At 43.5% G+C, this 22,356-nt stretch overlaps 1 protein-coding gene and 1 long non-coding RNA gene across 7 annotated transcripts; both read right to left on the bottom strand.

Moving 5' to 3' along the window:
- Positions 1-3,837: 3,837 nt before the first annotated feature.
- On the bottom strand, positions 3,838-18,199 carry LOC136709497 (uncharacterized). Of its 5 annotated transcripts, none has more exons than XR_010804499.1 (5): positions 16,528-16,730; positions 16,103-16,271; positions 15,905-16,011; positions 8,642-8,818; positions 3,838-5,542 (listed from the first exon to the last, which is right to left on the bottom strand). It is a non-coding gene; the product is annotated as an uncharacterized lncRNA (long non-coding RNA). The 5 variants fall into 5 exon arrangements; XR_010804498.1 differs by lacking the exons at positions 3,838-5,542; positions 8,642-8,818 and adding exons at positions 9,304-9,413; positions 17,973-18,047 and having other exon boundaries at positions 16,528-16,615; XR_010804504.1 differs by lacking the exon at positions 8,642-8,818.
- Positions 18,200-18,836: 637 nt separating this feature from the next.
- Positions 18,837-20,641, bottom strand: LOC136710497 (carcinoembryonic antigen-related cell adhesion molecule 1-like). 2 transcript variants are annotated; one of them, XM_066686059.1, is made up of 4 exons: positions 20,411-20,641; positions 19,595-19,849; positions 19,258-19,378; positions 18,837-18,922 (listed from the first exon to the last, which is right to left on the bottom strand). In XM_066686059.1, exons 2-4 carry the CDS (start codon positions 19,833-19,835, stop codon positions 18,850-18,852), a joined length of 435 nt encoding a protein of 144 aa, XP_066542156.1. In that variant the 5' UTR covers positions 19,836-19,849; positions 20,411-20,641; the 3' UTR covers positions 18,837-18,849. The 2 variants fall into 2 exon arrangements, with proteins under 2 accessions (XP_066542156.1, XP_066542148.1); XM_066686051.1 differs by lacking the exon at positions 20,411-20,641 and having other exon boundaries at positions 19,595-19,942.
- Positions 20,642-22,356: the final 1,715 nt, after the last annotated feature.

Genomic DNA, 22,356 nt, shown 5'->3' with positions numbered 1-22,356 from the left:
GATGCCGGAGAACGCTGCTGTGGGGCTCGTGGGGTTTTGAGGGGGGATACATCACCATTAAGTATGAGATGCTCATTTGGAATTGTTCGCTGGTCCCATAGCAGTGGTGAAAACACAGCGTTATCCCAGATGCAGCTATAAATCTTTATCTTATTTTGTATTCTGCATTCGTTTCAGTAATGTTCTGCAGAAAAATGTGGCAGGCAGCTAATGTGAGCTCGTTTAATAACACTTCAGACGCTAAAGAGGCAAAACAGTTTGAAACGGGTTTTCATATGTTTTCGTGTGTTATTACAGGAGATGAGCAGAGGTGCACCCCCCACCCCAGAGTCCCTGAGCTCATTATAATAAATCAACAGCAGTTTCGCCAATTACCCATTGATTCACCACAGAAACGAGCATCCACCCTCCACCCACAGCTCCATCTTCCACCACCCACCGCCAAAAACGATCTGTGTGAGGATAGCTGCTTTTAAAAGGAACCCTGGCTTTCTGCGGACAGGAGGAGCTTGTGTTAAGGCACTTAGATGGTGGGGGACAGTGAACAGTGGAGGTGAATGGAACCAGATGTCCTCCTCTAAATGCCTCTCACAGAAAGTGAGGACAGTAGACGGTGGGGGACAGTGGACAGTGGAGGTGAACGGAAGCAGACATCCTCCTCTAAAAGCCCCTCACAGAAAGTGAGGACAGTAGACAGTGGGGGACAGTGGGCAGTGGAGGTGAATGGAAGCAGACGTCCTTCTCTAAAAGCCCCTCACAGAAAGTGAGGACAGTAGACGGTGGGGGACAGTGGACAGTGGAGGTGAATGGAACCAGACGTCCTCCTCTAAAAGCCCCTCACAGAAAGTGAGGACAGTAGACGGTGGGGGACAGTGGAGGTGAATGGAAGCAGACGTCCTTCTCTAAAAGCTCATCACAGAAAGTGAGGACAGTAGACGGTGGGAGACAGTGGACAGTGGAGGTGAACGGAAGCAGACGTCCTCCTCTAAAAGCCCCTCACAGAAAGTGAGGACAGTAGACGGTGGGGAACAGTGGAGGTGAACGGAAGCAGACGTCCTCCTCTAAAAGCCCCTCACAGAAAGTGAGGACAGTAGACGGTGGGAGACAGTGGAGGTGAATGGAACCAGACGTCCTCCTCTAAAAGCTCCTCACAGAAAGTGAGGACAATAGACGGTGGGGGACAGTGGAGGTGAATGGAACCAGACGTCCTCCTCTAAAAGCCCCTCACAGAAAGTGAGGACAGTAGACGGTGGGGGACAGTGGAGGTGAATGGAACCAGACGTCCTCCTCTAAAAGCTCCTCACAGAAAGTGAGGACAATAGACGGTGGGAGACAGCGGACAGTGGAGGTGAACGGAACCAGATGTCCTCCTCTAAAAGCCCCTCATAGAAAGTAAGGACAGTAGACGGTGGAGGACAGTGGAGGTGAATGAAAACAGACGTCATCCTCTAAAAGCCCCTCACAGAAAGTGAGGACAGTAGACGGTGGAGGACACATGGCTGGTGTCTGACCGTAGTTTGGAGAAGGTGTTGCAGTTTAAACCCAGTCCTGGTGGAGAGGGACATGTAGGACACTGTGAGGAACACACACCGAGTTGAGATGTCCACTGTTCTCCAGCATCATCATCATCATCACTCCATATAAAGCTCTTTCGAGAGTGGAGGCACTTTTGGAGGTGGTGAAGAGGAGATAAAATGCTGGATGTCTGTTGGGGACTTGGAGACCCCTGATTCCATTCACCATCACTGGAAAGACATCTGAGTCTCTACAATCAATCATTCCACACCACACAGAACAGGGCACAGGGAAACAGAAACACAGATCAGAGGAACGCCGAGCCCCGAGGTGGGAGTCTGGGATGGTGCCACACTGAAGTCTTTGACAGATCTGTCATGTTTTATGAAGTGGCGTTTAGTGGCGCCCCCTGGGGGCCCTAAAGCAATAAGAGATTTATTATAAACTCACTATTATCTTCACACTCACACCACCCACAGGAGGAGGACATTATTTAATGTTATATTGCAATAATATTACATTTTCTTAGTATATCATCCATATTCAAAGCCCCTCCAGTCACCAATTAACCCCTTACACATCCCTCTCCGTTCAGAGTAAAAGATGTAGAAGGGATTTCCAAAATACAAGTCCCCTAACGCCTAATGTGACTGAGCTGTAACTGTACACCTTCACACATCTTCATTCAATATGCACAGACCTTTGAATATAAAATCATTCTCCGCCTCTATCTCCGCCCACCCCCCCAACACTCACATGCAGTTGTAGAGCTCCGCCCTGAGTGTAACACAACATACTGATTCAACGATGATAACATATACTAAGTTATTCATAGTAAATACTAAATAGTAAATTAGAAATAGACAATGAGCTAAATGGCTAATAATGATTTGTGAGCAAATTATAATCAACGCTAAATAATGGTATCAAAATATATATCAAATAATTAATAATATACATTGAATCATGCATAATTTATAGAACATCAAGTATTAGAATTAGATATGGATTAATAACAAATATATTGAGTTATTAATAGTAGACACTAAATAATTAATAAGATTCCAAATAATTTATGGAAAATACATATTAATTAATCTGTCAGGAATCACGGGGCGGACTGACGGAGGCGGACGCACTCGCTAAAACACAGTGACTTTAATATAACAAAACAAAGAAACAAACACGACATGAATAGGAAACCAAAACGAAACGACTAGGAAACAAAACGACTTGACACGGAGAAGGAAGGAAACAACACGACATGACAAGAAAAAAGGAAGAAACAACACGACATGACAAGGAAAAAGGAAGAAACAACACGACTGGGAAACTAAACGAAATGACTTGACTAGGAAGGTAACAACACAAAACGAAACGACATGACTTGACTTGGAAAGAGCAAAACAAAAGTAAAATGTCCGACCAACAGGAGAGACACAAGGGAACTTAAATACAAGACACAGACAAGATACATCTGGAACAGATAATGAGAGGGCAGGGTAACAAATGAGACACAGACGAGGAGGCGGAACAAAGGCGGGACTAGGGCAACAACAAACAGAGCCATGTGCTGAGAGAGCACATGGCCGGGAAAACAGACATGACAAGACGAGGGCGTGACATAATCACAAATACTAAATAATTAATACACACTTAATAATTTATAGGCAATACTGAATAATTAATGATGGATACTAAATAGTTTATTTTACATCACAACTAATAAATAGCTCTGAATAATTTACAATATATACTCATAATTATAATACGTGTGAATTAACTAATAACAGATTCTGAAAAAAGTATAGCACATACAGAATTTAATTACTAATTCTAAATAATTTATTAAACATACTGAATATATAATCAAATTCTGAATAATGTATAGCAGATTTGAATAATCTCAGATTCTGAATAATTTAGGTTAGATAATGGATAATAACTCAATCTGAATAATTTACCTTAGATTTGAAATGATAATATATACAGAAAAAAATGATAACAGATTCTAAATAATTAATAAAAGATACTGAATATTTAATCACAGATTCTGAATAATTTATAAAAGATACTCAATATTTAATCACAGATTCTAAATAATTATAAAAGATACTGAATATTTAATCACAGATTCTAAATAATTAAAAGATACTGAATATTTAATCAGATTCTAAATAATTAATAAAAGATACTGAATATTTAATCACAGATTCTGAATAATTTATAAAAGATACTGAATATTTAATCACAGATTCTAAATAATTATAAAAAACGAATATTTAATCACAGATTCTAAATAATTAATAAAAGATACTGAATATTTAATCACAGATTCTGAATAATTTATAAAAGATACTGAATATTTAATCAACAGATTCTAAATAATTAATAAAGGATACTGAATATTTAATCACAGATTCTAAATAATTGTTGGTAGATACTGAATAATCAGTCTTAAGCTTATTAAGTGAACACCGAGCCTGTCGTTTACAGAGTTAATGTGTCTGGAACCGCTGATCTGTTTTCTCCGGCTCTTGCCTATTTATGCTTTAATATGAGCTTTCCTTTCCCAGAATGCCAAGCAGCCCAGAACCCATCTTCAATCCCCAACCAATTTAATCGAGCCCATCTTCTCAAATTTGTGTCAAGGACAGAAACGTGGGGTGGAAACTCTCAGGAGAATGAGAGGCGAGGTGGAGCGGGCTGCCCTCTGTCCTGGCTTCACCTCCACTCTCCTGGGGTGAGAACATATTAAAGCATTAATTCTGCAACATTTGCAGGGTCTGAGGTTTGTGGTTTTACTTTAAAACTGGAGCTAAAGAGTCTGATGTTGTGAGAAAATCACAGAAGAGCATCATCCTCAGTCAGCACATAAACATAGAATCAGTGAAAAACAGATCATTTCAGCCTGTACTGGACTCCACTTGGCTCTACTTGCTTGGTCTCTTGTTTTTTTCATTATAACCCCCCTACAGTCCCCACAAAAAGTATCCAGTATCATCTCAAAACCCTGTCTCTAACGGAAACATTGGGCTTTGGAAACCACAACAACGGCGGTGGTAACGTTAAGCGGTGTTTACTCATGGTGTATTGCCGTGTTGTTGTTGTTTGGGACTGAACACAGCTCCGTCATCAGTTCAGACACATCAGTAGAGTTTGTTCCTTCCTTGTTGCAGCGTCCAGCTCTTGCTGGATTCTTTCGTCGGCCACCGATCCAAGGAGCGTTTGAACCTCTTCAAAAGACCACGGCGTCATTTTACGAGCTGCCATCGTGAGTCGGATAAAAACAAACGTGATCTCTGCTGCAGCTGGAGATTTTACAGATGGAGAGTTGGTGCTGGTCGTCTGCGTTGCGTGGCGTAGAGTGACGACTCTCTCTGGACGATCAGCGCTCTGCAAGGTTTACACGCCACGGTTTAGTCCCTACTCGACTCGCTCTGAACCACGAGAGAACAGAGCTAAACAAGAACCCGCTTCCAGAACCAGGACCATATTCACCTGATGTAAAATAAAAGCAGAGTACAGTCGACTAGGGACCCTGCAGTGGAAAAGCACCATTCGTTCAATTGCTGCAAACACAGAAATCACAAGGCCAGTCTTCAGGTGCTCTTCCTGACTGGACTTTTAAAGGAAAGAGAAGGAGAAAAAAACTCCCCTCTGAAGCTCAGAGTCGCGCTGGTGTCTTCTTTCTAAAAGATAAAAGCCAAGCTGAAAACCCGCGGCATCAGACGTCAAACTGCAACAGGAGCTTCCCTGAGTCAGACCTGTTCTCCAGATCAGACCGGACCCTGAGGCAGTACAAAGCAGCACCAGCTCATCAGGAAGTTCATGTAAAGACACACTTCAGACAAAAACTCTGTCTGAGTGACTGGGTGAGTGCGTGAAACAGTGAAGTAGCGATGGTGTTACAGTGTGTATGAGGTAAGGAGGCTGACTGGAGGAATCTCTGCTCTGGGTTTTGCTTGTTTGCTCTTCTCTGAGCTATTTTGGGACGGAGACCAAATTGCCCTCAGCCTCCTGAGACCTGCCGAGAAATAGGACATGAACACATGTTCAATTATTCACCAGAGGGAATCTCAGCCATCTGAGCTGATTTTTATTGTATATATATTCACACACACACACACACACACACACACTCCCGGTTTGGGTACAGCTGGACACAGATCTAGTTCACTGTCTTGTCAACGTCCTCCATCCATAGTTTATAAATTCATGTTTTCATTAATAGTAAATACAGTGAATGAATGTTTCACAGCAGCAGTGACAGCTTGTACAGAGTGTAAGAGAGCAGGATGCAGCAGGGAGTGTGTGTGTGTGTGTGTGTCGTGGGAAGTGTGGGCGTGTTATGGCACATGTCATATGTGTGTTGTGTTGCATAACTTGTCATGAAGCAACACTCTGGGGACGAACATGAGCCTCATTTCATGTTTGATGCCTGTGACTGTTGTGTTGAAAAATCTCATTTATCCAGTGTACAGCCCCCACCTCAAACTCAGCTGATTAACCGTGACACACTGTTCTGTCCCATTTAAAGAAATCCCCTCTTCTAAAGCCCCCCCCCCCCTCCCCCCGGCTCACAGAGGTGTGTTTTTCAGTGTCTTACTGTGATCAGACCGATGTTTGTGTGAAACATTACCCTGCTTTTTTCTGGACGTTAGAAAAAAAAGGATGACTGGGATGACTTCATTAATATTCCTAAAGCTGAATGCAATCAAATCCTCACAGAAATTTCCCAACATCTATTGTAGAATCTTCTCAGAAGAGCAGAGACTCTCAGGGGAACGGTTCCAGTTCGGGAACTAAATTTGAAACCGTTTGGTGCATTTCCACCGACATAAACTGGTTCACGAACCAGAATAGTTAGTTCCCGCCTGGAACCAAAGAAGAGTAGATTCTTCAGCGTGAATCAAGACGTGGTCCGTGGGTGTGTCGCAGTTCAGTAACTCAAGACACAACGTTATCTCCCAGTGGAGCTGGACGGGGTCATTTACAATGTTTCATATAAATTAATAAAAGGAAATAAAACAGGAACATGCTCTGTTTGTGTGTGTTTCTGGGGCTGTGTTTGGCTCTGCGTTAGTTACGTTACTCATGTAGCTCATCAGGACGGCTCTGAACTCGATAACATTTACACAGTGTTATATCTCACTCTGGTCTGACTTCACGGTAAACAAAGTATAAACAATGACCCTGTCATGGCTCTGACAGTTTGTATGTGGCTCTGGCGCTGTATTCAGCTACAGCAAGTGTGTAAACATCTAGGGAGATTGTGAGAACAGGTGCTCGTTATCCAACATAACAGAAGTGGGTATTAGTGTTCTCCTCCAAGTGTGTTGAGCTCGGTTGTGTCCAAACTACCCTCGGAGGTAGATATTACTGGGGTTCTTTTTAACGAATTAAAGAAATGTTTCAAGTAAAAATATAAACAACTGGTGTCTGGAATTTGTTTTGTTTGTTTTAGCATTGGAACCACGAGGCTACTGTACAAGCTACGAGGCTAACACTGCACAAAATGTGCTCTTTATCTTCACTTTGCTTTAACCATTAAATCACTTGGATCTTTTTTATTCAGAGTGGACTTTTCATAAGACAACCGATGTGTGTTTCCATTCCATCTTCACCCAGTTTGTCGATCTCCTCCTCTTTTGTGATATCTCTGCTTAGCTGCATTAGCCTCGTATCTCCAGTGCAGAACTAAAGAAGCTCCAGACACCCCACATGTCTGTGCTGATGGACTACATTTGGGATAAAGGGGGAAACTGTGTACATTTTTAGCTGAACTAATTCCGAGCCTCAGCTCGGTCTGACCCAGCATGTCCTGAGTTTTATTTCCAGCCGGAATAACCCAGAAAGATACAGTAGGAGGAAGGAACCTTTTTGTAAGTCACTGCCTCAAGTAACAACGTGGAAAAGGAAGAAGGGAGTCCTCCTGATGAAGGAAGCAGGGCGCAGAGAGAATAAACCAGTTTACAGACTCACTGCTTCAGGAACCAGCCATTAGCACCCAGCCCTAGATCTGTCAGAGAGAGAGAGAGAAGCGAGGGAGAGAGAGAGAGAGAGAGAGAGAGAGAGAGAGAGAGAGAGAGAGAGAGAGAGAGAAGCGAGGGAGAGAGAGAGAGAAGCAAGGGGGAGAGAGAGAGAGAAGCAAGGGGGAGAGAGAGAGAGAGAGAGAGAGAGAAAGAAGCGAGGGAGAGAGAGAGAGAAGCAAGGGGGAGAGAGAGAGAGAAGCAAGGGGGAGAGAGAGAGAGAGAGAGAGAGAGAAAGAAGCGAGGGAGAGAGAGAGAGAGAGAGAAAGAAGCGAGGGAGAGAGAGAGAGAGAAACAAGGGGGAGAGAGAGAGAGAGAAGCGAGGGAGAGAGAGAGAGAGAGAGAAGCAAGGGGGAGAGAGAGAGAGAGGGAAAAAGAAGCGAGGGGGAGAGAGAGAGAAGCGAGGGAGAGAGAGAGAGAAGCGAGGGAGAGAGAAAGAGAAGCGAGGGTGAGAGAGAGAAGCGAGGGTGAGAGAGAGAAGTGAGGGTGAGAGAGAGAAGTGAGGGAGAGAGAGAAAGAGAAGCGAGGGAGAGAGAAAGAGAAGCGAGAGGGTGAAGGATATTAAGAGGAAAATAAGAAGAGAGAGATAGAGAGGGATGAAAAGTGAAAAAGAGATGTGGAATGAGCAGGAGAGAAAGAAGAGAAACAAAGGAAAGATTTGGAGAGAGGAACAGCAGAGAAGAAGAGAAAGAATGGGAGAAATGAGTAGCAAGGTGGAGAGGGAGCATGAAACTGAGAGTGTGGAAATGAACCTGAAATAGGCCTGAGCAGGCGACACTGAAAAGCGTATCCATCCGCCTCGTTACCGTCCTCCTATCCCTCCCCGAGGCAGAGGAAAGGGGGACGTGTTGTCTCCTCGTGAAGAGCGTGGACACACTGCGTGCTTTATGTAGTTGTACACATTAAAGCAGAATTATTTCCATTTTGTTCCACGTTTCAGCGTAATTCAGCGGCGCGGCGGTAAACAGACGCCGAGGGGCTGGGGGTGAAGCTGCTGATGTTAACGAGGAGAAATCTGAACAGAAGGAGTTGTCTTTGGGGATTACTCCGCTGTAGGACACGTGTCCCCCCCGCAGCCATTTCTCACCCCTCACCGTTCGGGTCGTTGGTCTCTCGTCGTCTGAGCGTGATCCTGAACTCCAGTTGTTTCCTCCTCGCTTCCCATTGGTGATCGCCACATCGCTTCACTCCTAATTTGTGCTGGAACTTTGCAGATGTTTGCAGCGTCACTGACTCCACACACTTCTCCTCACCAGAATTCGCTCTGCCCCCTGGTGGATGGAAATCGGCAGCTCACGTGAAAATTAATAAAGAAGGACACAGTGTCAATGACACCAAGCAAAACAGCACCCCCTAGTGAAGCTGTCCCTAAATGTGAGAGTGTGTGAGAAATAGCACTACTACGTGTGTGAGTGAGAGAATGAGACTGAGTGATTGACTAAGGACGTGAGTGTGTGATTATGTAAGGGACAATGTAAGGAGTTTTTAGAGGAGGACGTCTGGTTCCATTCACCTCCATTGTCCACTGTCCCCCACCGTCTACTGTCCTCACTTTCTGTGGGGGGCTTTTAGAGGAGGACGTCTGGTTCCATTCACCTCCATTGTCCACTGTCCCCCACCGTCTACTGTCCTCACTTTCTGTGAGGGGCTTTTTGAGAAGGACGTCTGGTTCCATTCACCTCCACTGTCCCCCACCGTCTACTGTCCTCACTTTCTGTGAGGGGCTTTTAGAGGAGGACGTCTGGTTCCATTCACCTCCACTGTCCCCCACCGTCTACTGTCCTCACTTTCTGTGAGGGGCTTTTTGAGAAGGACGTCTGGTTCCATTCACTTCCACTGTCCACTGCTCTGATTCTGGAAAATTCTCTAAAACCAGAACACACTCCATCACTGTGTTTACACACGACTCTCAGGAATACGCAGGAGAAACAGGGTTTTGAATTAAATAATGACCATGCAAAGACATTAGCGGAAGTAGAGGAACGCAGACTGTGTGTGAGTGTGTGTATGAGTGCGCGTGCGTGTGTGTGTAAGCTCCGTCTCTGCATGAGATAAATCCAGACCTCTGTGAGAACATAAAGGCCCCGTGTCTGATCTGGTCTAAATCTGGTTAAGGCCATTTCACAGTGTGTGAAAGAGGGTCTCTAGCCTTTGGCTCACGGTGCTGCTACAGTCTGCTACAGTCCACCTTAAACTTCAAAAGGCTCTTTGATAAAACTAAAGCACTGTTTTTACATTCCTGTCCAGCTCACCAGAGACTTCTCCGCTCCGAAACGCATTGTGTTTGTGACTATTTTTACTCTGATGCGTGCTCCAGCACAGCTGGGACTCCAGACAAATCTCAGCAGAATGGCGTTCCACTCTTTCTTTAATACACAGCAGCTTTCAGAGTTCTCTCACGGTTTATAAAGCTCTACAGTTACAGGACCCTTCTACTGACACTCACTGTCCACTTTATCAGAAACACCCCCCCCCCTACTGACACTCACTGGCCACTTTATCAGAAACACCCCCTTTCTACTGACACTCACTGGCCACTTTATCAGAAACACCCCCTTTCTACTGACACTCACTGGCCACTTTATCAGAAACACCCCCCTTCTACTGACACTCACTGGCCACTTTATCAGAAACACCCCCTTTCTACTGACACTCACTGGCCACTTTATCAGAAACACCCCCCCCCTACTGACACTCACTGGCCACTTTATCAGAAACACCCCCCTTCTACTGACACTCACTGGCCACTTTATCAGAAACACCCCCTTTCTACTGACACTCACTGGCCACTTTATCAGAACCCCCCCCCTACTGACACTCACTGGCCACTTTATCAGAAACACCCCCCTTCTACTGACACTCACTGGCCACTTTATCAGAAACACGTCTGCACAATGATAACTAAAAACACAAGCAGCTTCACACCTTTCGCAAACTGTAGCTGGGTTTCCATCAAACATTTTGCACAATAAAGAAATGCTGACTGAAAAAACAAGTTGTGTTTCCACCCACTTCACTTCTGCAAATAATCTCCAGATGGCGTCAGCTCCGTGATCAGGGGCCAGAGATCACGAGTCAGAGAGGGAGAGATCTGAGTGCGTTATACTTTGATCAGAATAGTTTTTACAGCTGTTTAAACCAAACACGTTCATTTAATATTTATGTGAAGAGGGTTCTGTGTGGTTTCTGTCGTATAGAGCGTGTTCCTAAAGTTTTAAGAGGAAAGTAAAATGCCGTGTGGTCTCTGACTTTACACAGTGCTGTATAATTGTACACATGCTCTAATAGAAGCTCAGGTGGTGGGGGGATGAAAACAGAATGGTCCTGAAGCGTGGAGGGGGGGAGGTCAGTAAAAGCCTCCAGGTCAGGCTCAGTCTAGGGGTCCGGCGCTGTGCCGCATGTAGGTACAAACCTCATTGTTCATTCAGGAAAACCTGTCCATCGCTCTTTTTGTCTGAGGTTAACAATAACTGTGATATTCAGGTGCTTTTGCACATTTTGGGCCTTTTTTATTCAATACGCAAAAACTCTGTGGCTGGAAAACCCACTACTCGCTGTTTGTTGATGTTTTTCAGGCAGCAGCTTTATTTCCACTCTTTCTAACGCCGTCGTTAAATGCCACAAACAATCAGCCGAGGATTTTCTGCAGAAAGACGTTTCACCGAAAGAAAGTAGGACGAGCAATTTATCTTAATGTGCCATAAATAGGTGTCACTGAGGAATCTCTCTCTCTCTCAGCAAAGGTTTCCTCTGTGTGTGTGTTTCCTCATTCTCCTCCTATAATTTTGTAAACGAAGAGCATTCAGGGCCTCATTTTCTCTCCTGGCAGCTGTCTTTGTCCTAATCGCTGAGGTACAGGTGTGTGTCCCGGATGACGGGGTATTGTCAGCTCCTCAAACAATCCTCCGGAGGACAGCAGGGTTTCCTCCTTCGCTCATTTGTATACATCAGGTTATAATACAGTGTTGAGTGTGTCACAGAGAGCCATGGCTTTGTCTGTGAGCCCTGGACCCAGAGGAACTCAAACTCCTGACAAACCTGGCAGGGAAACTCAAACCTGGAGGAACAGGGCTGTCTTGTCCTTACATCGCAAAGAACCCAAACCAACCAGGAGGAACAGTGTGGCTTTGTCTTTAAGCAAGGGACAACCTCACACTGAGGAATGTGAAAAACAACCAAGAAGAATAGAGCAGCCTTGCCTTAAAATGAGGGAAAATATTGCACTCTGAGGAACCCGAGAACAACCTGAAGGAACAGGACGTCCTTTCCCTATAAAGGTTCCCTACGGTTCCCTCTGTCCCGGACAGGCTTTTCATTAGACGCTCATTATGCCGACGAGGTCCGACTGGATGCTTTCATCCTAAGCCCACTGTCGGCTCAGACAGCGAACTCCTGCCCCGGCGCCTGCAGGAGAAGCTCATCATGTCGCCGCTAAAGCAGGAGAAGTTCATGAAAAGACTAATAATAACTGAGCCGAAGATTAAATGACACCAATCTCCGGCGCTGTGTCCGTGCTCATGATGGAGTGGTCCATTAGGTAAAGGTCACCCTCCCCAAAAATGGCAGACCATCTGGGGAGATGTCCTCCGTGCCTCAGCCTGAGTGTGACCAGGCCTCATATCAGCTCTGGGACACACACACACACACACAAAAGCCAACGGGGGGGGGGGCACACACTGATGCATGTGTGTGTGCTCGTTTCTGTGAGGAGGCCCCTGTCACCTGGCCTTTACAATGCGTGAATGATTCATGACGAACAGAAATGATCCAAAGTACTCAACGTTAACTTCTGCAACAAAAGGAAATGAGCGCTTGTTCCTGTTATTCATCCTATCATTTATTCATTCATCTTTTTAAGTGGACCGCAGTGTGTGGAGCTTACCCAGATGAGAGAGAGAGAGAGAGAGAGAGAGAGAGAGAAGGTAGAGAAAAGACAGTGAGAAAAGTCAAAGAGAAAAGAGGGGAGAGGGGAAAAAGGAGAGAAAGAATCGAGGAGACAGTGACAGAGATGGAAGGAGATGGAGAGAAAGGTGGAGAGAAATTGACACAGAAACAGGCAGAGAGAAAAAGGAGCAAGAAAGTGACAGGAATAAAAAGGTTAAAATGAAGGAAAAGAACAGAGGGAGGGAGAGAGAGAGAGAAAGTAAGTGACAAGAGAAGAGTGGGATGAAGGGAACAAAATGAGGGAGAGAAAGAAGCAGCAGGAAGTAAAAAATGCAATTTAGCAGGAGGTGAGTGACGGAGATAAAGTGTGTGAGTGTCACAGAGAGAGAGAGAGAGAGAAAGAGAGAGAGAGAGAGAGAGAGAGAGAGAGGAGGTTGACAGAAATCCACAGGTGCTGGTGTCCATCCTTCCACTGAGAAAAGGAAACGAAAAACAAAAGAAGAGCAGCTGCAGAAGCGTAATAGACTCGAGTGTGTTGTTTCTGATACGACACGCTGTGATGGGACTGAGGTCCGCCCCTGGGTCAGTGTGTTACAGCTGGTCAGCGGCAGCATACGGTCACAGTCTGGTGACCAGCAGAAAGAGAGAGGGAATAAAAGAGAGAGAACGTACACCTCCCCTTCAGGCACTTCGCTATCCGACAGAGAGAGAGAGAGAAGGATGGAATAATGACCTCGCTCTTCTCCCCACAAACCAGTACAGTGGGGTGCTCTTCGTAATTGGCTCTTCTTCTCTTATCTTCTGTCCTCCTTTCTTCAGAGCTGTTACCAACCACAGTAACAAGAGAGAGGGCAGGAGGCTTCAGGATAAAAGCACAGTATAGAGTCAAACTGCTTTAAGATGGACCCAGCTTGTTTAATCTCTATAGAAAGTGAGAGTGGGATTCTCTGGAGCTCTTAGAGCTGCCCTGACTCTACGCTGGAGCATTGTGTGGAATCAGCAGTGAATTGGTGTCCTCTGGTTCCAGAACCAGAACCTGACCTTACTGGTGTTTGTGGTGGAATGCCATCAAATCCACACAGCTATGTTCCACTACTTCTAATGTAAAGCCTTCCCATAGCAGTGGAGGCCTTGGTCTTATCGTTAGGAGGTCGCTGGTTCGGTCACTGGATATGCCTTGAATACCTCACCCTCTGTCAGTGAGTGGGATAGCTTCCTGCAGCTCCTCAAGGCATGGTGCTGGGGGGGCTTTTGGCTGATGTGATGGACCTGGGCAGTCTCCTCTCTCCTCCAGTGTGTTGAGCTGCCCTCATCCTCCCTTATCCCTTTATTCACAAAAACCAGTTACCTTCTGGATTCTTGGAACCTTGGTGTTCTCCAGGGAACCGCCCGCCCCCCCGTGTTTCCACTAGTTTACATGGGAACCAAGGATATGTCATTTGTGGGGGGCACATGGGGGGGCTGGTCGTTTCTAGCATCGCTGTGGGTGAATTCAGAGTTCTGAGTCGTCCTGAGGAGCTTGTAAACAGTGAAGAAATGCAGCAGACTCTGCTCCAGAAACACACAGATGCAACATTTCCATGTTTTTATTTCCCTAGATTTCCCGATTTTCTTTCCAAATCAGAAATCAGGTAATGGGTCATTTCCAATTTTCAGAAGAAAGAACTCCACAGACCCGTCTGGTTCTCTGGTCTTTACCCAGAACACCACCGAGGACGGCACTCTGTAAATGACCCAGACAGCTCCACGGCACCATAACTTTATTTGAGGCTCTGAGCTCTTTCTGGAGCTTCTTTATCCTGACTCGCCCATGGAAGCCATCATGTTTCCTGCTGAAGAGCCCACTGTTGTTTGATTCCAAGAACCCATTTGTGTCATTGGAAACGGGCCAAACGGTTCCAGATTAGGTTTTTGAATGGGAAGCGAATCGGCTCCATGTTAGTGGAAAAAGACTACTAGTGTTGTGTATGATGAGGGGGTTCAGTTAACTGCTAACAGCTAACAGCTAACTAGGGGAGCTGCACATGACTAAGAATTGATTGGAAATTTGTGAGACAACTATATACCCATGATATTTATGAATCAATTAATCTACAACCACAGTAAATGACTTAATCAGAGAAAGGCGTGTGAAGTTTCCAACTCGACCTGTTTAACTTCACTGCATGATTTATATTTATCACTTTGCCCCTCCAACATACTGTAGGTGTGTGTTTGTTCACTCGTGCTCGCTCAGACGATGAACAAAGATGTTTTTGATCTTCTGAAGTGGAAGCATTATGCATTTCTGCACACGGTGTACTCACACACTTAATCCCACCAGAGTAACACACACCCCACTGTTCAGAGGTGCCGAGAGTACACACTCGTCTATTAATATTCCTCCTCAGCCCTGACTCTAAATGATAAAGCTGTTCAGTCTGAGACTAAAATTAATGAGTCTCTCCACTACTCGGTTCTAGTCTAGATCTCAGATTGTGACTATATTCACTTAACGAGCACTGACGAAGGCTTAAAAACTTACGTACACATATTTCGTAGTTTCTCAGAATAAATATATAAAGATTCCTGTGGAAGAGTGCAGTTCATTCACAATACAAAACATTCTCAAACATTTACAGTTCCAGAAAACAACAGAAAATTCCTCCACATTTCAGCCGCTAAATAAAAAATAAATAAATAAACAATTTGATCTGATCCTCCAAAGAGCAACACTGCCCCCCAGTGGCCAGGAGTGAAAGCGCTCATTCTTTGCTCTCTACTTACTGGCAGTCAGGAAATACTGGAGTTATATTATTACCTATTATGTTATAATACTTTAAAATGTAATATTCTCATTTACTCAGGACTTTACAAGAGAGAGAAAATATTTTAATGCAAATTTAAATACACAGTTCTCTTCTTATTCAATGAAATGTAAGGCCATGGCCAAAAATACCAACCCAAAAACAACCCAAAATCCTTATGATGAGAAATCTAACTTGTAAATAATATCTGTTTTATCTGGAATTAAAAATAATATTTGTATATGATATATACAGAGAGAGAGGGGTATGATATGCTATGATGTAAATATTCCAGTGCTATGCGGCTTTTGCATTATGTAAATGCTCTTTAAACCTTTACCTTTCCCAGACATGATTCTCTAAGGATCTATAGTGGACCGTTCCTTGCAGAGCTTAAAGAACCATGTGCAGTACATTTTTCTAAAGAGTCTGGCCCTTTGCACTGTTGTATATGTTGCACCTTAGCCCCGAAGACCCACCAGGTCCATTTACTGTGCCCTGCGTACGTCTGAAAGAACGAGTAAAGCGGTCCAAGTCTCCTGCTGACTGATTGTGTACATGTTCTGCTTAGTGGAGTGATGTGAAATCAGGACTGACTCACATTTCTTCTCCCAGTGACACTTTGGTGTCTTTAATGAGCAAAAGGGTCCTGAAACTGCCCGCCCCAGACTCCACTCAATCACATACCTGCACACAATTAGGATTCCTCTTCCAGAAAGCCAAGGACTGGGAGAATGACCAGAAGACTGGGCTTCACACTTCCGGAATGTAGCATGTCCACTCTTTAGGAGAACCTGAAATATGCGAAGGTCAGCTTTAGACAGAGTTTGGATGTTCTGACCCAGTTTGAGCTGTTCTTTCTGAATATTTAAATACACAACAAACCTCACAGGCATTTGTAGGACTGTAGTGCAAGTCCGAAAGAGGCTTTGTAGTCACTAGGTTCTTCTGCTGTGGTAACAGTCTCTACAGCCACTGGGCATAGTGTTCTGTGGACCTTATACGAGCTCTGCTCTGTGTCAGCAGCACGCTGTAGAAAAGCGCTCCAGATTCTCTGGGACATAGACAGTGTTTTGCGAAGTCAAATGATAAATCTAAAAGGATTTAAGAGGACAAAAACATTTTAAGCCTCTGGTAAATTAGAAAGTGAATGCATTTGTGTTCCGTTATTGAGTCTGTTATTAGTGCATTTATCAGCCTTTTCCATCTCTAAAGCTGTAGGCCACCTGCGTCCAGGCTGGTGTTCCCCTGTTCTAATTATGGAAATGTAATTACAGCCTCTAATACACAGCTATATGACTCTAACACACCTGATTCAGCTCCAGGAGGATCCCTTCATTAGCTAATAATGAGACTCAGGTGCAGGAGGAAGTGGAACACTTCAGCTCTTTATTCCAGCTTGAAAACATATCAGGAATAATGATCTCCTTAATGGGAACACATTATGAAGAAATCCCTTGTTCAGTGAATTGTCACATTACACTGGAGCTCACCTGTGAAACACACTGTGAAACAAAACACCCCCCACCCACCAGTCAGTTTTCAGTTCGCTGCCTCAGTCAGAAAACATGGGATAAAAAGAGCCGTTCTGATTCTGCTCCGCTTCTGACGTCAAGTGCAGAGACTTGGGAATGGCCCCGCCCTTTCGACTGAGGCTGTCCAATCACAGCACTGGACCATTGTTTATGTGAGAGCGCAAAGACGAGGTTAAAGGCAGCAAAACAGACACAACGAGAAAGAAGAGAACCGAGTAAAAACGGAAAAAACGAGAACGGAGAAGAAAGAGAACCAAGCGAAAACGGCTATTTTGGTTTCCAAAAAGAGGACACTTGGGGCAGACAAACCTTTATGGACTGATAATATTCCTTTCCATTTAACTTAAACAATAATAATAAATAATAACAAACTATAAAACTAGTTTATCTTGTCAGTTGCTGACAGTGAGTCTGTGATCAGGGAAAGCCTGTTATTTTCTGTTCAAACAAAGCTACAAAACTGAAGCACCGTGTTGAGACGACGTTAAAGTAAGTCGTTTGCCAGAAACCAACAAGATGACCAGATCTGAGATGGTGAAAAAGAGGACACGTCTCGGGGGAGGCTACACAAAACATGGGAATATTTTTTTAATTCATCCGAGAACTTACATTTACGTTTCGGCATAGCTGCTAGGTACATGAGCTTTGCCTGAGGTAAACAAGGACTACTGACGTGCAGACTGACCAATTAAATGTTTACAGAGAAGGTTATCCACCAATAACGGTAGCGCTAGTCAGACCGTCCAATCAGAAGATTTTAGGCTACTTCACCACGTCCCCTTCTCACTCAAGCGAACCAATTGGAGTAGGGGAGGGCGGGACTAGTTTGTGAACGAAACTTCTAGAAGTTCTATGTAAGCTCTAGAAAAACAAAATGCCGGACGTTTGTGAAATTCCGCCCGGACATTTTTTTACGTTTAAAAAACAGGGTCCGGGTAGAAGAGGACGCCTGGTCACCCTAGTTTAACAGTAAAGTAATCTACACTTGATAAAGAAGCAGAGCGTCGTTGGGGGACTAGTTATTTATTACTCACTTACATTTCTATAAGGGTCTGACTGAAAATAACGTCAGAAAGTCAGTAACGGTGAGGTGTGTCCGTGTCGTTATAGAGACACACAACATGGCTTTCTGTTTGTTAAATATATAGATAGTAGAAAGCAAAAGGCTGTGTCACAGAAACATTCTCCAAACACAAAGAAGAGACAATGATAAATATTACCTCAACGACGTTCACCACATTTCTGTTGGAGATTCCAGTAAAACACTGAGCTGCTCCCCGCGGTGGACGGTGGACACACAGTCGCGAGTGTGTCCCCAATTCAGGTCTCAACTGTCTGACCCCTTAAACACTTCAACCCTCGCGCTCCCTGCTCCACTTTCTACAACGTCACCAAAGTGAACACTTCAATAAAGGATTTAGGGATTATGGCAAGAAATGGGACGGGGGAAAGCCTGCAGACAGAAAAATCGGACGTAATTTTGTTCTCTGGGGAAAAGAGGACGTCTGGTCACCCTTGTATATCTGCATAAATACCTCACTAAATACATATATCTTAAAACATGTCTCCATCAACCCAAACCAACATTTACATTTAACCATAAAACAATATCATCAGGACTTTGACAGTGAATGCAATGCTAGCAAAGTTGAAGTATTTATGAAGCTATGTGTGTCTTTGTTTCATTGCTATGTACGAAGCTATGCTAGTTTTGCTAGCTCTGTCTGAGGGCGAATGAAATACAGTTAAGAATGGAAGGTCTTTTAGTTTGGTGTGTGACACAGCAGAAAAGAACTGGATTTCTATATATATATATAAAAAACAGTAATGTGTGTTGGATGTTTATTTATGATACATTTAGCCACATTCTTATAGTTATTTAAAAGATATAACACCTTCAGAAACTGTTCATGGGGAGGGAGATACTTTAATGTTTACAAAATACATACATACCTTTACTACATAAAAATAAAGCTGCACAGGTTTGAGAAAGCACAATGTAACATAAAGAACACATAGGCCTTGTTTCTAAACTGAAATTACAGGCAGGAATTTAGCACATGATAGATTCTGAACATAATGGAGTTTATTCAGTTTCTATTTGATGTGTGGGGTGTCCACGGCACTGTACATCACTGTTACCATTGCTTGATCGTCACTGTGGGAAAGGCTGCAACACAGAAGTATAATGGTTAGTAAAAATGATGTGCACGTTATATATGTGTGTGTGTTGTTGTTAATATATACAAAGGAATACACCTTGAGAATTAACAAAGAAAATATAGTACCACAAATTCAAAGTAAGTGTCGATCCAGTTTTAATAATATTATATGAAATAAGTTCCATCTAGTGCTAACACAAATATCCATTAAAATATTTACTTATGAATTAAACCATCTGTTCAGCCAAACACAGAGGTTTCTGAAGTGATGAGTGTTTCAGGACAAGGCTCTTTATAGTGAATCTGTACATATTGTAATTTATGCAAATATATTTATCCCCACCTCCAGCAGCTCACAGCTAAGATGATCAGGGTCAGTAAGAACAGCATCAGTCCAACGATGACCAGAGCAGTGAACATCAACAACGAAGAGGAACCTGATGGAGAAGAAACACCAGATCGACCTGAAATAAAAAAATCATCCAGTTAGAACAGGAGCTGGAGTAAATTTGTGGCTAAAGAAGAGTTGGAGCTTCCCGTGTCTCAGAGGAAACCTGTTTCTGAGGCTGTTTGATGAAGGGAGTGACACAGATCTACTGCTTGGTCGAGGTGTTCTAGTGATAAATCAGTGGGAAAGTCTGAGAACCCTGATTTACTTTATTCTGAGCTGTTTGACCCACCTCCGATGTTCAGCTGGACTGGTTCTGATCGTACGGACTCGTCTGTCTTCAGAGCACAGGAATATCTCCCAGAATCCCCCACAGTCAGAGTAAGGAGGTGAAGAATGGAGCCTGACTCAGGTAAACGCTCTCCGTTCTTAAACCAGACGAACTGTGGAGAGCTGGGAGTGCAGTTCACAGCACAGGTCAGATTCACAGAGTCTCCCTCCTTTAGAGTCCGGTCTCCAGAAGAACTGGACATCCACAGCTCCAGAGCTTTCAGAGAGTGGACAGGAGTCACATGAGGAAACGAAGGGTAAGAGTTCATTACCACATTACAGTATTCTGTCTTTCACACACACACTGCCTGGCCACTTTATCAGAAACCCCTCTCTTGTATTTACAGATACGTTTATAGTACAGCAATAACACAGAAAAAGTCAGAAAGTGACCAGTGGTGAATGGATGTCTGTTAAACAGGTGGTCATCAGTCAAAGTTTGTGTTTTTGATAAAATGGGCACTGAGTGGAAGCACAAGGCAGGGATAAAAAAAAATGATGAATTTGGAGCTTTATTTTGATTTTAATAATTACCTGATACTTCAAGAGTCGCTCCAGGGGCACCTGTCGATTTACCTTTACTGTCATCAGTTATAAATTTGAAACTATACTCTCCAGAGTGAGAGAACTGTACATTTCTGATTAATAAAGTACAGTTGTATGTTTTGTCTCCAACAAACTCAAAGCCTCCTGAAGCAGTGGAAGAGTCACTGTCATAAACGTACGGTGGGTATTTACAGTTGTTTTGATGATATAAGCACCAGAGAGTTCTCTGTACCTCACGTACTGAACCAGGATAGGAATAAGTACAGGAGATACTGACACTGGAGCCTCTCACAGCACAGATCGGCTCAGAGTAATTCACCCTCCATTCACTGGAGTCTGAGAAAACACCTGGAGAAGAATCAGAGAGGAGAGGAGGGTGAAGATTAACAGAAGTTTAAATGTAATCAGGGATTTAGTTCTTGTGCTGATAGATGGTGAGGAAAGCCATACTGCTGTTGTTCTACTAAGAAAATAAACTATTTAAAAATCTAGAACAAAAGAAAGCAGAGGTAACTACAATTTTTAAAAATTTAAATAGTAACAAAATGAAATATATTTTTCAATTATTTACACCTTTTTAATCCCACTCCAGGGAATGAATGCGGTGTAAACACCTTCATCAAATATGAATATTTGGCATGGGAAACAATAAAAGCTTAGTATTACATCGAGTTTGATGTGTTTAAGGCCTCAATTTTGAACATCATCTGAATCACAATTTACAAGGCATTATTTTAAAAAGAAATCTGACTTTAGTTTATAGTTTTAGATCTAGTTCAAATCACATTTTATTCAGATTAAATTTTAGATCATAAACTGTTGACTAGAAACAAGTTTCTTTCTGGATGCTCTGCAGATGGCAGTTATGCAATAAATGGATCAGAACCTGCTCACCTCTGATAAGAGAACTCCAAACCCTGCTTTCGGAACAATCAGTGCTGCTTTACTGAATGTTGCCAAGATGAAGAATAAAAGACAGGTGAAGCTGCTTTGTTTCCACACACCACAACATGTGGAACTATTTACCAACCCGCATTTGTCAGGCACCTGCTGTTATTATCGCTTTAAAAGCAGTTAAAATGATTTTCATTTAATTAAAAAAAACGTATATTACTACTGACTAATTTAATTCATCTCGTTTTTTTTCAGAGAGGTACAAAGACACAGCAGGTAGTGTCTCTGTCACATAACTCAATGAACCTCAGGTTGTGGGTTCGAGTCCCGCTCCGGGTGACTGTCTGTGAGGAATGTGGTGTATTCTCCCTGTGTCTGCGTGGGTTTCCTCCGGGTGACTGTCTGTGAGGAGTGTGGTGTTTTCTCCCTGTGTCTGCGTGGGTTTCCTCCGGGTGACTGTCTGTGAGGAGTGTGGTGTTTTCTCCCTGTGTCTGCGTGGGTTTCCTCCGGGTGACTGTCTGTGAGGAGTGTGGTGTGTTCTCCCTGTGTTTGCGTGGGTTTCCTCCGGGTGCTCCGGGTTCCTCCCACGGTCCAAACACATGTTGGTAGGTGGATTGGAGACTCAAAAGTGTCCATAGGTGTGAGTGTGTGTCGCCCTGTAAAGGACTGGCGCCTCCTCCAGGGTGTGTTCCCGCCTTGCGCCCAGTGATTCCGGGTAGGCTCCGGACCCACCGCAAATGTTTATCTCTTTATAGCAGAGTGAAATGAAACTAACAGCGTGAGGCTCATTACTCAACACTTACACCAAAAGCAGTGAAATCTACCGCATTATTTTTAGGCTACACTCATGTGAAACAGAGGCCTGGCGCTGTTTAAATGGTTAAAAGATTTCTTTACACAAGAGTCTCTAAATAAACATATTTTTCTTGCAGCCACAGTGTTTTTGTTTTAACAGACACTTCTTCACTTTTACTCGAAGTGTTTTTCTGAAAGGAGACTTTTACACAAGTCTTTATTGATGTTTATATTAAATATTTAAAAATATTAAATTAGAAATGTTTTAAAATGAATAATTATATAGATTTTGTGTATTATCTTTGAATCACAGCAGCAATAATTCACACCGCTCAGTGTGGACTTTACACTTTTACTCCAGTGGTCTTTTGGTGAAGTGTATGGAAGCAAATCTGTCTCATCAGACTCAGATGAGAGTTAAATTTCTTCATCTTCAGGACATCAATAGTCTGTTATATTGTGTCTTCAATGAACCTTTCAGATTTTTGA

Source organism: Hoplias malabaricus, chromosome 1, assembly GCF_029633855.1.
Source record: "Hoplias malabaricus isolate fHopMal1 chromosome 1, fHopMal1.hap1, whole genome shotgun sequence".
Lineage (NCBI taxonomy): Eukaryota > Metazoa > Chordata > Actinopteri > Characiformes > Erythrinidae > Hoplias > Hoplias malabaricus.
Note: the sequence above shows the minus strand (reverse complement) of the source record. Positions and strands in the feature narration are given on the sequence as shown.